Below are 12,855 nucleotides of genomic sequence, written 5' to 3' on the forward strand. Positions count from 1 at the left end.
GGCCCTCACTGGGACTGAGTTTGTCCTCTCGTCCTGCAGGAGCTTCCATCAGAGGCCGTTTCACCCAGCTGGACCTGGATCAGCGGGCCGTGCTCTTTGTCCTCCCAGCAGACGTGGAGGTGACGGCCGATAGCTTCCGGTTCCGCCTCAGCGACCCGGCTGGGAACAGCGGCCCGCCTCAGAGGTAAGGTTCTGCTGTCAGGCTTGAAGCTGTCAGTCACCCGCAGTCTGGAGACGTTTTTTTCAAACAGAACCGACCCTCACGGTCCAAACTTGGTGCTGTTTTGTGTCTCCTGCAGACTGGAGCTGTCCTGGTCTCGGGTGGAACTGTCTGTGAGCTGCTACAGAACCTGCGAGACGGCGGGAACGCTTCAGATCCAGATCCAGCGCAGTGGGAGGAGCTTCGACCCGGCCTACGTGGCCATCCAGGTGATCCTTACAGGGGAGGCGCCCCAGATGGGCCCCTCTCTGGGCCTCAGGTGTATCCGAGTTGGTGTGAATAAAGGAAAAGGTTTATTTATCAGGTGGAGACTGCAGGGTTCTGCAGAGGGTGAGAGTAAACTGTCCTTAGCAGTAGGAGTCCGGGTGGAGGTGGGTTCAGGCTGTGGAGGGTGGGGTCCGAGCAGGGGCCAGGTGGGCAGGCAGGTGTGGAAATGTGGCCGGCGAGGAATGCAGAGTACGGAGAACGGGTTTGAACCAGGAAACCAAGGCGCAGAATAACGGGTCGAGACAGGCAGAAGCTGCGAGAACAAGCTACGTTAGCTACGAGGAACACGACGGCAGAGCATAGGGCCGATTTAGCGCTGAGCACTTAGCACTGGTTGCTCCTGCAGCTCCAAAAAGGCCTTCGTCATGAGGATGAGGAGCAGGTGGTAGCAGGAGCAAAGCAGGCTTCACCCCAGACTCTGTCCCAGACTCCTCCCCAGGCTCCGCCCCAGACTCCTCCCCAGGCTCCTCCCCAGGCTCCGCCCCAGACTCCTCCCCAGGCTCCGCCCCAGACTCCTCCCCAGGCTCCTCCCCAGGCTCCGCCCCAGACTCCTCCCCAGGCTCCGCCCCAGACTCCTCCCCAGACTCCGCCCCAGACTCCTCCCCAGGCTCCTCCCCAGACTCCGCCCCAGGCTCCTCCCCAGGCTCCGCCCCAGACTCCTCCCCAGGCTCCGCCCCAGACTCCTCCCCAGGCTCCGCCCCAGACTCCGCCCCAGACTTCACCCCAGGCTCCGCCCCAGACTCCGCCCCAGACTCCTCCCCAGACTCTGTCCCAGGCTCCTCCCCAGACTCTGCCCCAGACTCTGTCCCAGACTCTGCCCCAGACTCTGTCCCAGACTCCGCCCCAGGCTCCTCCCCAGGCTCCTCCCCAGACTTCACCCCAGGCCCCGCCCCAGACTCCTCCCCAGACTCCTCCCCAGGCTCCTCCCCAGACTTCACCCCAGGCCCCGCCCCAGACTCCGCCCCAGACTCCTCCCCAGACTCCTCCCCAGGCTCCTCCCCAGACTTCACCCCAGACTCCACCTCAGGATCTGCCCCAGGCTCCGCCCAGAGTCCACTTTAGACTCCACCCCAGGCCACGCCCCAGACTTCACCCCAGGCTCCGCCCCAGACTCCTCCCCAGACTTCACCCCAGACTCCTCCCCAGACTCCTCCCCAGGCTCCGCCCCAGGCTCCTCCCCAGACTCCGCCCCAGACTCCGCCCCAGGCTCCTCCCCAGACTTCACCCCAGACTCCACCTCAGGATCTGCCCCAGGCTCCGCCCAGAGTCCACTTTAGACTCCACCCCAGGCCACGCCCCAGACTTCACCCCAGACTCCTCCCCAGACTCCTCCCCAGGCCCCGCCCCAGACTCCGCCCCAGACTCCTCCCCAGACTCCTCCCCAGGCTCCTCCCCAGACTCCACCCCAGGCCACGCCCCAGACTTCACCCCAGGCTCCGCCCCAGACTCCTCCCCAGACTTCACCCCAGACTCCTCCCCAGACTCCTCCCCAGGCTCCTCCCCAGGCTCCTCCCCAGACTTCACCCCAGGCCCCGCCCCAGACTCCGCCCCAGACTCCTCCCCAGACTCCTCCCCAGGCTCCTCCCCAGACTTCACCCCAGGCCCCGCCCCAGACTCCGCCCCAGACTCCTCCCCAGACTCCTCCCCAGGCTCCTCCCCAGACTTCACCCCAGACTCCACCTCAGGATCTGCCCCAGGCTCCGCCCAGAGTCCACTTTAGACTCCACCCCAGGCCACGCCCCAGACTTCACCCCAGGCTCCGCCCCAGACTCCTCCCCAGACTCCGCCCCAGACTCCTCCCCAGACTCCGCCCCAGGCTCCGCCCCAGACTCCGCCCACCTAAGACTCAAAAACACCCAAAACACAACACAGCCGTGCATGATTGTGACAACTGTGATGTGCGGTGGTACCCTGGGATTTACTGAGTTCTCCTTTGTCTGAAAGTTCCTCATTTAACGAGTAACAACTTAAGGAGTGACAAGTACGTCACTTGTCGGTTTGTTGTTTTTCTGCTGCAGGTGGAGGAAGGATCAGCAAAGCCTGGCAGGGATTTCACTCACAGCTCAGCCAGTCTGGTCCAGTTTGACCCAGGTGGGATTCTGCTTCTCCTCAGGGCTCAAACTACCAAAGGTTCTGCTCACTGACTGCTTCAGATTCTTTCCTCCTGTTGGTTCAGGTGTGAACGTGAAGCTCTGGACCGTTTACCTGATTGATGACGGCCTGGAGGAGAACCAGGAGACCTTCACTGTCACCCTGAAAAACCCTCAAAACGCCGTCCTGGGTCGGGGAACGTCTGCGACGGTGGAGATCATCGACCCCAGACAAGGTGACACATTATCGGTGTTGATTTGCTCGAATCAGACAAAGCTAATGTAGCTCCTTTTTATTTCTGTCCGGTGTTGGCTGAGTTAAAAACATCTTCTCTGACTCCAGTTTGTCTCAGATAACATTGGGCAGCTGTGCCCCCGTCTCTGTCTGTCAGGAAGGTGTGATCCAGAGGACCTGAAGGTCGAAGGCCAGCGGCCTCTCCTTCCTCCTTCTGCCTCTCCTCCTCCTCCCCCGCCTGAGGAAGACGAGGAGGATGGTCCTGTCACGGACATTGAGGCAGAGCTTCTGTGGGAGAACCAGCCTCATCCTCCCAGAGGAGACGTCCCGAACCGCCGGCCCTACCAGGACTACGAGGAGGTGGAGCCTCAGGACCAGGCGGCTGGGAGCAGCAGACTCAGCCTGAGGGACACGGGACAAAAGGTGAGGCTCCCTCTGATTGGTTTACATTTAGGCTGTTTAAAGGCCCAGGCCCAGCAGAACCGGTCCAGAAGTCCAAAGTCACTCTGATGGCATCGGGCTGCTGGTTCCACCATCATGGAATGAGCATTATTATTATTCATTTTACCATGATATCAGTAGCATTTCTGTTAGTGGGCGGTACAAAGGAGAACAGTCTGGACCGAGACCGCCTTGCTTAGAGTTCAGTAAGTACAGATGAAAGGTTGTAGAAATATTCAGAATTAGAGTTTATTGTACAAAGAGTTGGAGCCTGGACACGGGTGGAGGCTCCGGGTGGAGGTGGAGATGCACCAAGAAGGAGAATGACAACAGAAGGTGAGGAAGGAGGCTGATTGGCTGGATGAGGAAGAAGCAGGAAGACTATTGGACCAAAGTGGAAGGCGTGGGGAAAGAGGCTATGAAAGAGTGAATGAACTGGATCACAGGAGGGAACCTCTGACCTGTTTGATTGAGTTTCCTGGTTAACAAAACGAGGACCTTCAGCTGGTCTGATTCACTTCCTGTGTGAGTGTGCCTCAGTTTCAGAGCTCAGAGGTGTGAGACACCTGCCTGTCTGTCTGTGCAGGTCCGCCCGCCGGCAGAGAGACGGCCCGAAGGCAAAGTCTGGACGGTGAGACTCCCTCCATCCAGAGATGGACTGAAGACACGAAGCATGAGTTAACGTCTGCTCCTCCTTCTTCATCAGTTCCACAGTCTGACTCCTCTCCGCCTGGAGGAGCTGCAGCCAGGTGGTGCAGGGAGGAGCCGCCTGGAGGAGCTGCAGCCAGGTGGTGCAGGGTGGAGCCGGCTGGAGGAGCTGCAGCCAGGTGGTGCAGGGAGGAGCCGCCTGGAGGAGCTGCAGCCAGGTGGTGCAGGGAGGAGCCGCCTGGAGGAGCTGCAGCCAGGTGGTGCAGGGTGGAGCCGCCTGGAGGAGCTGCAGCCAGGTGGTGCAGGGTGGAGCCGCCTGGAGGAGCTGCAGCCAGGTGGTGCAGGGTGGAGCCGGCTGGAGGAGCTGCGAGCTGGAGACGCTCCTCAGATGGATCGTCCAGCAGCCAGAACCCAGCCTGCAGTCCAGCAGCACCAGGCACACACACACTCTTTATGCTTCTGTGCACGCTGTATGAAATGTAAACAGGAAGTAGTCAGATGTTGAAAATGACAGAACCTCCTGAACCGGACCGAACCGGCGCAGCCGTAAATGTTTGAGCTTTGTTTTCTCTGCCCTCAGGGCTCGGCCGGCGGCTCGTGTCCCAGCGGCTGGACTTCCTACAGGAGACGCTGCTACGCCGTCAGCTCGTCTGTGGCGAGCTGGGCCAGCGCCGACAGAACCTGCTCGCTGCTGTAAGTAACCCTTTTATCTTTGTGACCTCCTGCAGAGCTCTGGTTCTGACCTGAAAACACAGAACAAGTTATTCATAACGCAGCTGAAGGCTGGTTCCGGGCTTTGCTCCGTCGGCTGGCTGCACTGAAAGCGATGTGAAAAGCTCCAGTTGTATGTTGGGCTCAGCTGGACGGACCGGCTCTCTGCTGCCACCTCTGTTTCAGCTCAGGTCTGCGTAGCTTTAGCTCTGCGATGCTAACTCTGGCTCTCCGATGGTTCAGGTTCAACAGCAGCCTGAGCAGCGTGCGCTCCAGAAGAGACGTGAGCTGGCTGTGGAAGCTGGCAGGGAAGAAGCCTTTTTGGATCGGTGGGTGGCTGCTCCATTAATCTGGTGATAACTCACATTTCTAACCCCTGAACCCCTGCTGAGCCCGTGAAAAGTCTCGGCTCCTCACTGGTTAAATGATTTTCTGAAACCTCAAACTGCAGCAGCAGCAGATGAAGTGATGTCTGGTGAAGCAGAAAAAGGCTTTGTGCTTGGTGTTGGACGTCCCAGATCCACTCTTCTTCTGCTCCTCAGGTCAGCCTGGAGGTTCGGATCTCTGGACGCGCTCTGCTGGCCACTCCTTCTTCAAACTGAGGGGGGCGCCGGCGGACTCGCCCTCCGGCGGCTCAGACTGCCCGCTGGTTAAAAACCCCAGAAGCTGGATTCCCACAAACTGCTCGGCTGAAACCCAGCACCCGTTCGTCTGTTCGATCAGCCTCTGAACGCTCCCTGAACATCATATTTAAGATGCTGCTCTGTACATTAGTTTCATACTTTCATAATAAATGTGCTGCACAAACACAAACATCTTGTCTCTATGATACACTTCCTAGCTTCAGAAATGGTACTTAATGCCAGGTAAAACGGGTCCCGCAGCATTTAAGCTCTTTAAGTATGAATGCCACCTTCCATGTGGGAGCTCTGGGTTCAAATCCCCTGCATGAAAGGTACTGTCTCCAGTAGGGTCCCTAGGTAAGGCCCCCCCACCCTACCTGCCTACCTGTAAGTGGCTTTGGATAAAAGCTAAATGCAGAAACATGACATATCTTCCTCCCAGTGGCGGTCGAATCCTCGCCATCGTCTCACCCAGAGTCAGACTCGCTCGGTTCATTCCTCAGTCGCAGTCAGGTTCTTGTTGTAGACTTTTGTTTCCTCAGATTGAGTTTGAGGTATTCTGTGTGTTTCGTTCTAGTCTTAAATTAATCGGGCTCGTTTCGGACCTCCGGCCTGTTCTGTCTGCACATTTGGACCCTTCCTCTGACAGAGGAGCAACGTTCACAACATCAGCAGCTTCACGTTTTGTTTTCCACATAAACCTTCAACTTAAACTTCCTGCAGCCGGGATGGAGGTCGGCTCCTCCAGATCTGAGGCCGTGGTTCTGATCCTCCGGGTCGGGCTGAGTCTCTGCCTCAGCTGGAGCAGTTTCAGCATCTCTGGACCTGGTTCTGATCCTCCGGGTCGGGCTGAGTCTCTGCCTCAGCTGGAGCAGTTTCAGCATCTCTGGACCTGGTTCTGATCCTCCGGGTCGGGATGAGTCTCAGCCTCAGCTGGAGCAGTTTCAGCATCTCTGGACCTGGTTCTGAACCTCCGGGTCGGGCTGAGTCTCTGCCTCAGCTGGAGCAGTTTCAGCATCTCTGGTTCTGGTTCTGAGTGATGGTGAGTTGGATCAGAGATGGACAGACGGATCGGGGCTTCGTCAGCAGTAATGAGGGCGCTGCTCCGGTCCGTTTGGTGAAGCTGAGCCGGAAGGAGAAGCTTTCAGGTTCCTGCTCCATCTTTGTTCCAACCCTCACCTGAGCTCACAGATCTGGGTTCTGACCCAAAGAAGGAGGAGCTGGATACAAGCGGCTGAAAGGAGTTTCCCTGGGGAGAATCAGCCTTGGAGTAGCAGCCCGTAGGGAACAGCCCTTCTGCTTCTTATAAACTGATACTAACTAGTTCAGAACTGAAAACCTTTCAGATGAGAGAAACAGCTTCAAGAACCAAGACGTCCAGTTGCCCTAATTCCCTGTAGGATAACCATGCCCTGGATGTCTGAGAATTTACTCTGACGGATCCTCTCTAAAAGCAGTAAAAATAATTCAGTTCCATGATTCTTTGAGGACAAAATGGTCAAAGCAAAAATGCTGGATTATCCTCATCCAGTTAAAGTGAAGAAATATGAGGACAGAAGGGTGAGCTGAGACAACAGAGGATTTCCCTCTTTTGGCTTTTATTTGGAATTATTTTTCAATACCAACCATAACGATGCAGTTCTACATTACATCTTACTGTATTAAGATGATATTAATAGTATTATATAGCCTAATATAGCCTCTGTTAAACAACAGGGTAAGCATGCAGTACTTAATGTAATGTTTGGGAATATTTCTTTAGTTTGTGCCCTACAGACCTGCATCACAGTTCTGTCCTTTCCCGGTTGTTTAAAAGTGTCTCCCACCACCTTCACTCTGTGATGTTTTCCAGCAAAGTAAAGATAAAAGAGCTTTAGGAAAGATAGCAGGAGTTTGTGATCACAGCTCCTTCCCCTCTGGTCCGTGGGGTGCACGGTGTCACCATCACTCCATTTAAGAAAACAATATTTTAGTTTCAGTCCACCAGATGGCGGTAAGGCTCCCTCCAAACGCAAGCGAAGAAGAACGCGTCACATCCGGCGGAAGTGAATGAGGCGTTAGCAGCATTAGCAGCGTTAGCTTCCCTTTTGTTTGGAGGCATTTGGCTCTTTGTTTTGGTGTCTGAGCTGAATATGTGAGAGTGAGCAGCAACGATGTCTTCAGCTCAGCATCTGAGAGAGTTTATCAGCCAGCGACTAACTGCTGCTGCTGAAGAAATATTCACAGAGTTTGAGAAAACCATCGTCCAGTACGAGGAAGAGATCGACCGTCAGCGCAGACTGCTGGATATCACCTGGAAACCCCGAATAAACCTCCCCACAATAGGTATGAAACACTGATGGATGTCAGTCATCTGATCTGAGATCTGCAGCGTTTCACAGACATGACATGAATCAGTTTCCCTGGGAAATGAAGCAGAAATCACTTCCTGACTCACGAATGACCTGAAAGTTGTTTAATGTTTTATTTATTCCTGCGACGCGAGTGACGTCACTGCTGTCACACCTGTGGCCCAGAAGCAGACCGGAAACCGTGCGGGGAGCTGGTAAAAAGAAAGCGCGTGCGCGCCTCACGCATTTCGCGTTTTTTCCTCTGCAGGGTCGTTTGTTCTGATCGCCTCTTACAGATTTATTCAAATGAAATAGAGCTTCACGATTACTGCAGAAATAACAATCACAGTTATTCTGATCAATATTATGGTTATTTATCAGGATTATTCACAGATTTTAGAGGGAAATCAGAGTGTTTCCTCCTGTTCTGTGAGCAGAACTCTGCTTCCATCCACACTGAGCTGCAGTCCTGCTTCTTCCCATCAGAACCAGACTGCTGATCCAGATAAACTCAGAGCGTCTCTGAGCATAAAAGCTTCTAACAGAACCAGCAGGACTCTGCTTTCTCTGCCTGTTTGAATGATTCAAAGCTGCAGGAAACGCAGTCGGTGCCGGTTGGTGTCGGACCGTTCGGTTCTCAGCCATCGGTCGGTTCTGGTTGGCGTTGGACCGTTCGGTCCCATTCAAATGGGAGTTGAATAACCATAAAAATGCAGTTAATTGATGTGCTATTATTTGAAAATGCATAAAAAGTTTAACTGACATTTGCACACTTGAACCTACAGGAACCCTGCTCATAGTTTAAATTCTAGTAGATCTTCTCATTAATAATCTTTGTGTTTGTGTCCTTTCAGACCTCCCACAGCATTACATCTGTCAGGATGTGGATTTTGGTGACCAGCTGATGTGTAACCAGGAGAGTAACACTGTGGACCAGGAGGAACAAAAGCAGATTAAAGAGGAACAGGATGAAATCTGCACCAGTCAGGAGAGGGAGCAGCAGCTTGTACTGAAGGAGGAGATTGAGCCCTTCTTGATTTCTACTTTTGACAAAAGCCCACCCAGTGAACTAGAGGAAAATAGTGACCAATTTCTCTTTCAGAACTCTCCTGTTGACGAGAGCCAAGACCTGGAAGAAAGTAAGCATGAAGACTCAGAAACGAGTACAAATGGAGAACCAGCAGCGAGAAATATACATCCCAAAAACAGAAGTGACAGTGGCAAAAGTCACGGTGAAAACTTGGACCAATCTCTAATGTCAGAGAGTCATTATGACACTAACGCAGGTAAAAAGTCTGTAAAATGTGATATTTGTGGAAAAGCCTTTACACAAAGATACAACATGATGACACACAGAAGAATCCACACAGGTGAGAGGCCATATCCCTGTAAAATATGCAGTAAACGTTTCATCAAGCACGATAATTTGTTGGTTCACATGAGAATCCACACAGGTCATAAGCCATATTCTTGCAAAACATGTGGTAAAAGTTTCACTCAGCGTAGCAATTTGACTTTTCACACAAGAGTTCATGCAGGTGAGAAGCCTTATACCTGTAAGACTTGTGGAAAAAGTTTCACTTCCAGCGGCCATTTGACTGTTCACATAAGAACCCACACAGGTGAGAGGCCGTACTCCTGCAACATATGTGGTAAATGTTTCACTCAGTGTGGGAGTCTGGCTGCACACAGGAGATCTCACACCGGTGAGAAGCCATATCCCTGTAAGATTTGTGGCAAATGTTTCACAAGAAGGGATGAATTGTTGATCCACATTAGAATCCACACAGGTGAGAAGCCGTATTCTTGTGAAATATGTGGTAAAAATTTCACCAGGAGTTGTCATTTGACTTCTCACATGAGAACCCACTCGGGTGAGAAACCCTATTTCTGTACCACCTGTGGAAAACGTTTTGCAGAAAACCGTAGTTTGGCCGCCCATGTGAGAATTCACACTGGTGAGAGACCGTATTCTTGTCAAATATGTGGTAAAAATTTCATTGAAAATCGCAATTTGACAGCTCACATGAAAACTCACTCAGGTGAGAAGCCCTATTCTTGTGAGACCTGTGGGAAATGCTTCTCTGAAAATCGCAATTTGACAGCCCACATAAGAACTCACACAGGTGAGAGGCCGTATTGTTGTAAAATATGCGGAAAGAGTTTCACCCAAAGTGGAAAATTGTCTATCCACATGAGACATCATGCAGGTGAGAAGCCCTATTCCTGTCATACCTGTGGGAAACGTTTCTCTGAAAATCGTTATTTGACTTGTCACATAAGAACTCACACAGGCGAGAGACCATATTCCTGTAAAATATGCGGTAAAAGTTTCACCCAAAGTGGGAAGTTGACTATTCACATGAAAAGTCACACGGGTCAGACATCTCCTCCCATCAGCGACTTGCAAGATGTTTAAAGACATAAATTATAAAAAAAAACCACTAAAGCACTCAATTTATTTAAGTGTGCTTTGACTTGATCGTTATGAGACAAGTTTCTTATAATATATTTTCTGTTAGATTCTCAAATGTATGTATCCAAACATAAAATATTATTTTCCCATTTTAAATGTGTTTTTTTACTTTTTATTTATTTTTTTATATGCTGACATGATTTGAAGAGCTGAACACGAGCTGGGCGCTCATTAGCTCATTAGCTCATTCTGCATCTCTTTGGCAGGTTAACGCCACTTATTTCACACAAAAATAACAAAATGTCATCAGTCGGGTGTTAACGGCTGAGCAGATATGGTTCTGATAGTATCTTGTTTTGATGCTAAAACATAGTTTCAGTTTAAAAGAAACCGGTCTCAAAGTAGTTTATTCATTGCTTTAATATGTGACGTCTATGTGGTGAAGTGACAAGAAAGAAATGATAGATTTAATTTAAACTAGGAGAAGAGGACGTTTTTCTGTTTTAAACAACCATCGTTAACACTTCAGTCACTCATGGACTGTTTATTATGGCTTGTATTGAACTTCTTTATGCTCTCTGTAAATTGTCCGAAGAGGACTTTTAACTTGAGAAATAAACGAGCTGCTAACTGTCGACCCACACTGATGTTTTATGTCCAGACCGTGTCTGAATGGCATCTTTGATTCACACCAGTTGGAAGTTCCCCTTCGTCATTGAAGGCAGCACCGGTTCAGCACCAGCTCTTAATGTTAGCAGCTGAAAACTTGTGTTTTCAGTGTTTTTATTTCTAATAGAGGAGCAGTCCGACGGGGAGGTCCAGGGTCTGTGGAGCCAATATGTGACGGAGAAATAAAGTGAGTTATTAAACGGCCTGCAGTGCGTTAAGCTGGCTGTGAACTGGACTCAGTACAGTCAGAACTCCGTCTTCTGTCCATGGTCCAACTGAACATGTAGGAAATCTGAGTCATTGAAAATAAAATGGTCTGTTTGGTGTGCTTTCTTACCTATTTAATAATTTAATAATGCTCCGTTAGAACTGCAGACCTGAAAAGAGACGACCGGTGGCATGAGAGTGTAAATGTTGTCTTTTCTATCTGTTATGATCAAAGCATGATGCAGACCTTTCATTAGGACTTAAACTGTTTACTCGTGAAAGAATATGTGATTCAACCCTTGTGTAACACACTGAGCTTGTAAAAAGAAGAGCAAAGAACTTTTTGGGGATGTTGAGAACCAGAAAGACGATAAGTTTTAGGATTTTAATGTCCCTGTGTCCTCTGTGTGCAACACTGTCAATGAGTCAGTCCATGAAACTGAGGCTCGAGGTTCTGGATATGATAAGAAAGGCCAGATCAAAAAAAAGATTGCAGCAAAGGTTTATTTAAATGGTGGAAAAAGAACTTCAGTCAACTTCCAAACACATTTTAGCTGACATGCAGTGTGGGAGAATGTTCTGAGGACTGATTCTATGAAGACACACAGTAGAATGATGTGTTTTTAAATGATGATGATAAAAGCTCATCATTCTACTGTTTAAAGGACAGAAATGAGAAACGAGCATTTGTTTCCACCCGGCTGTTTCCTGGATTCAGGAAATATGAGCACATTTAACCCATTCTAGCCCATTCCAAAAAGTTTGGATCATATTTATGTAATTCATATTATTGCTGGACACCACCTACATATTCAGGAGTTGATGATGTGCTGGTCTGATGTGTTTGTTCAGAGAAAACTGAGGCTTTGGACATAAATTACAGTTCATAACCCAGGCAGTGTAATGAAAAGCCAGGTATCAGGCCTAAAAAACTATCTCCAGCAGATGAACAGGATCTGAAAGTGATGTCCTTAAGAAAGAGGAAAAAATCCAGCTGTGACCTGACAGGACCTGAGAGATGCATCTGGACCTTCAGCTGATCCATCTACTGTTGGCCCAAGCCTCATCAGAAATGGTCTCCATGGAAGGGTGGCTGTCAAGAAGCCGTTCTTAAGGAAGGGAAACAGGGAGAAAAGGCTGAGCTGTGCCAAATGACACAAGAAGTGGACTGAAAATCAGTGGCAACAGGTCTTATGGAGGGATGAATCCTCCCCAGAGCCCGGACCTCAACATTATTGAAGCAGTGTGGGATCATCTGACAGAGAACGGAACAAAAGGCAGCCCACATCCAAAGAAGAGCTTTGGGATGTCCTTCAAGAAGCCTGGAGAACTATTCCTGAAGACTCCTTAAAGAAATGACAGAAAGCTTGTCTCAGAGGGTTCAGGCTGTGTTGGAGAATAAAGGAGCTCAGACCAGAGATTCACTTTAAAGCTGCTGAGAACTGAGAAAAAACTCTGTTTCTGCCTCAGATTCTGGGTTTATGTTCATGTTTGAACATGTTTCAGTGAATCTCTGCAGCTGCTTCCTGTTTTTATGGAAATATAGAAATAAATTCGGAGTGATTTGGGACTCTTCAAAAGTTATGTAAATGTGAAAATATCAAAACAAAAAAAACATGCCAATAAAATCTAAAATAAACTTTTATTGTGGCTGATGTTTGTCACAAACCTTCCTTTGACTCTTACTTTTCAGAAAATATTCCTTTTTTTTTTACCTCAGTGTAAAATCTGTCCATATTTCAGTGTAAACAGACCAGTTTCTGTGTGTTTATTTGCAGACAAACAGATGAACCTTCATGCAGGAGGACGAAAACCAGCAGAGCTCTGTTGGTTGGTTCAGCCGGATACTGTTGGAATAAGCTGCAGGAAGGTGAATTGAGCAGCTTTAACTATGAAACTGTAAAATAAGCGGTGAGGGCTGAAATCAGACTGCAGTTGCTGCAGTTTTCATATAGATTCATGTGAACAGGAACAGTTTATGGAGGTAGTTTTCCTCCT

General features: G+C 50.0%; 3 protein-coding genes across 4 annotated transcripts in view; all 3 read left to right on the forward strand.

The window, feature by feature from the left end:
* frem1b (Fras1 related extracellular matrix 1b) overlaps positions 1-4,406 on the forward strand; it is a 38,975-nt gene extending 34,569 nt beyond the window's left edge. The window contains exons 26-32 of the mRNA XM_072388768.1: positions 40-184; positions 300-429; positions 2,506-2,578; positions 2,664-2,813; positions 2,970-3,235; positions 3,840-3,884; positions 3,960-4,406. Of these exons, the coding sequence (XP_072244869.1) occupies positions 40-184; positions 300-429; positions 2,506-2,578; positions 2,664-2,813; positions 2,970-3,235; positions 3,840-3,884; positions 3,960-4,406 (1,256 nt within the window). The remainder of the gene's footprint in view (positions 1-39; positions 185-299; positions 430-2,505; positions 2,579-2,663; positions 2,814-2,969; positions 3,236-3,839; positions 3,885-3,959) is intronic.
* A 33-nt stretch (positions 4,407-4,439) lies between these two features.
* Positions 4,440-5,342, forward strand: LOC140311446 (early activation antigen CD69-like). Its single transcript, XM_072388818.1, has 3 exons — positions 4,440-4,594; positions 4,856-4,941; positions 5,155-5,342. Exons 1-3 carry the CDS (start codon positions 4,452-4,454, stop codon positions 5,340-5,342), a joined length of 417 nt encoding a protein of 138 aa, XP_072244919.1. The 5' UTR covers positions 4,440-4,451.
* A 1,942-nt stretch (positions 5,343-7,284) lies between these two features.
* Positions 7,285-12,855, forward strand: part of LOC140311466 (uncharacterized) — a 39,231-nt gene continuing 33,660 nt past the window's right edge. The window contains exons 1-2 of one of the 2 annotated variants that reach the window (XM_072388842.1): positions 7,285-7,560; positions 8,420-9,985. In XM_072388842.1, the coding sequence (XP_072244943.1) occupies positions 7,389-7,560; positions 8,420-9,984 (1,737 nt within the window). In that variant the 5' untranslated portion in view covers positions 7,285-7,388 and the 3' untranslated portion in view covers position 9,985. Of the gene's footprint in view, positions 7,561-8,419; positions 9,986-12,855 lie in introns of those variants that run through there. The other variant, XM_072388844.1, reaches the window with a different exon arrangement.

Source organism: Leuresthes tenuis, unplaced genomic scaffold (assembly GCF_036924035.1).
Source record: "Leuresthes tenuis unplaced genomic scaffold, fLeuTen1.0.hap1 SCAF_7, whole genome shotgun sequence".
In the NCBI taxonomy this organism is placed as follows: domain Eukaryota; kingdom Metazoa; phylum Chordata; class Actinopteri; order Atheriniformes; family Atherinopsidae; genus Leuresthes; species Leuresthes tenuis.

Bases quoted from the DNA above. Each gene is read 5' to 3' on its own strand.
- LOC140311446 (XM_072388818.1), top strand. From the start codon at position 4,452: ATGTTTGAGCTTTGTTTTCTCTGCCCTCAGGGCTCGGCCGGCGGCTCG. The intron at 4,595-4,855 runs GTAAGTAACCCT...CCGATGGTTCAG, and splicing joins GACAGAACCTGCTCGCTGCT to GTTCAACAGCAGCCTGAGCA. The intron at 4,942-5,154 runs GTGGGTGGCTGC...TCTGCTCCTCAG, and splicing joins GAAGAAGCCTTTTTGGATCG to GTCAGCCTGGAGGTTCGGAT.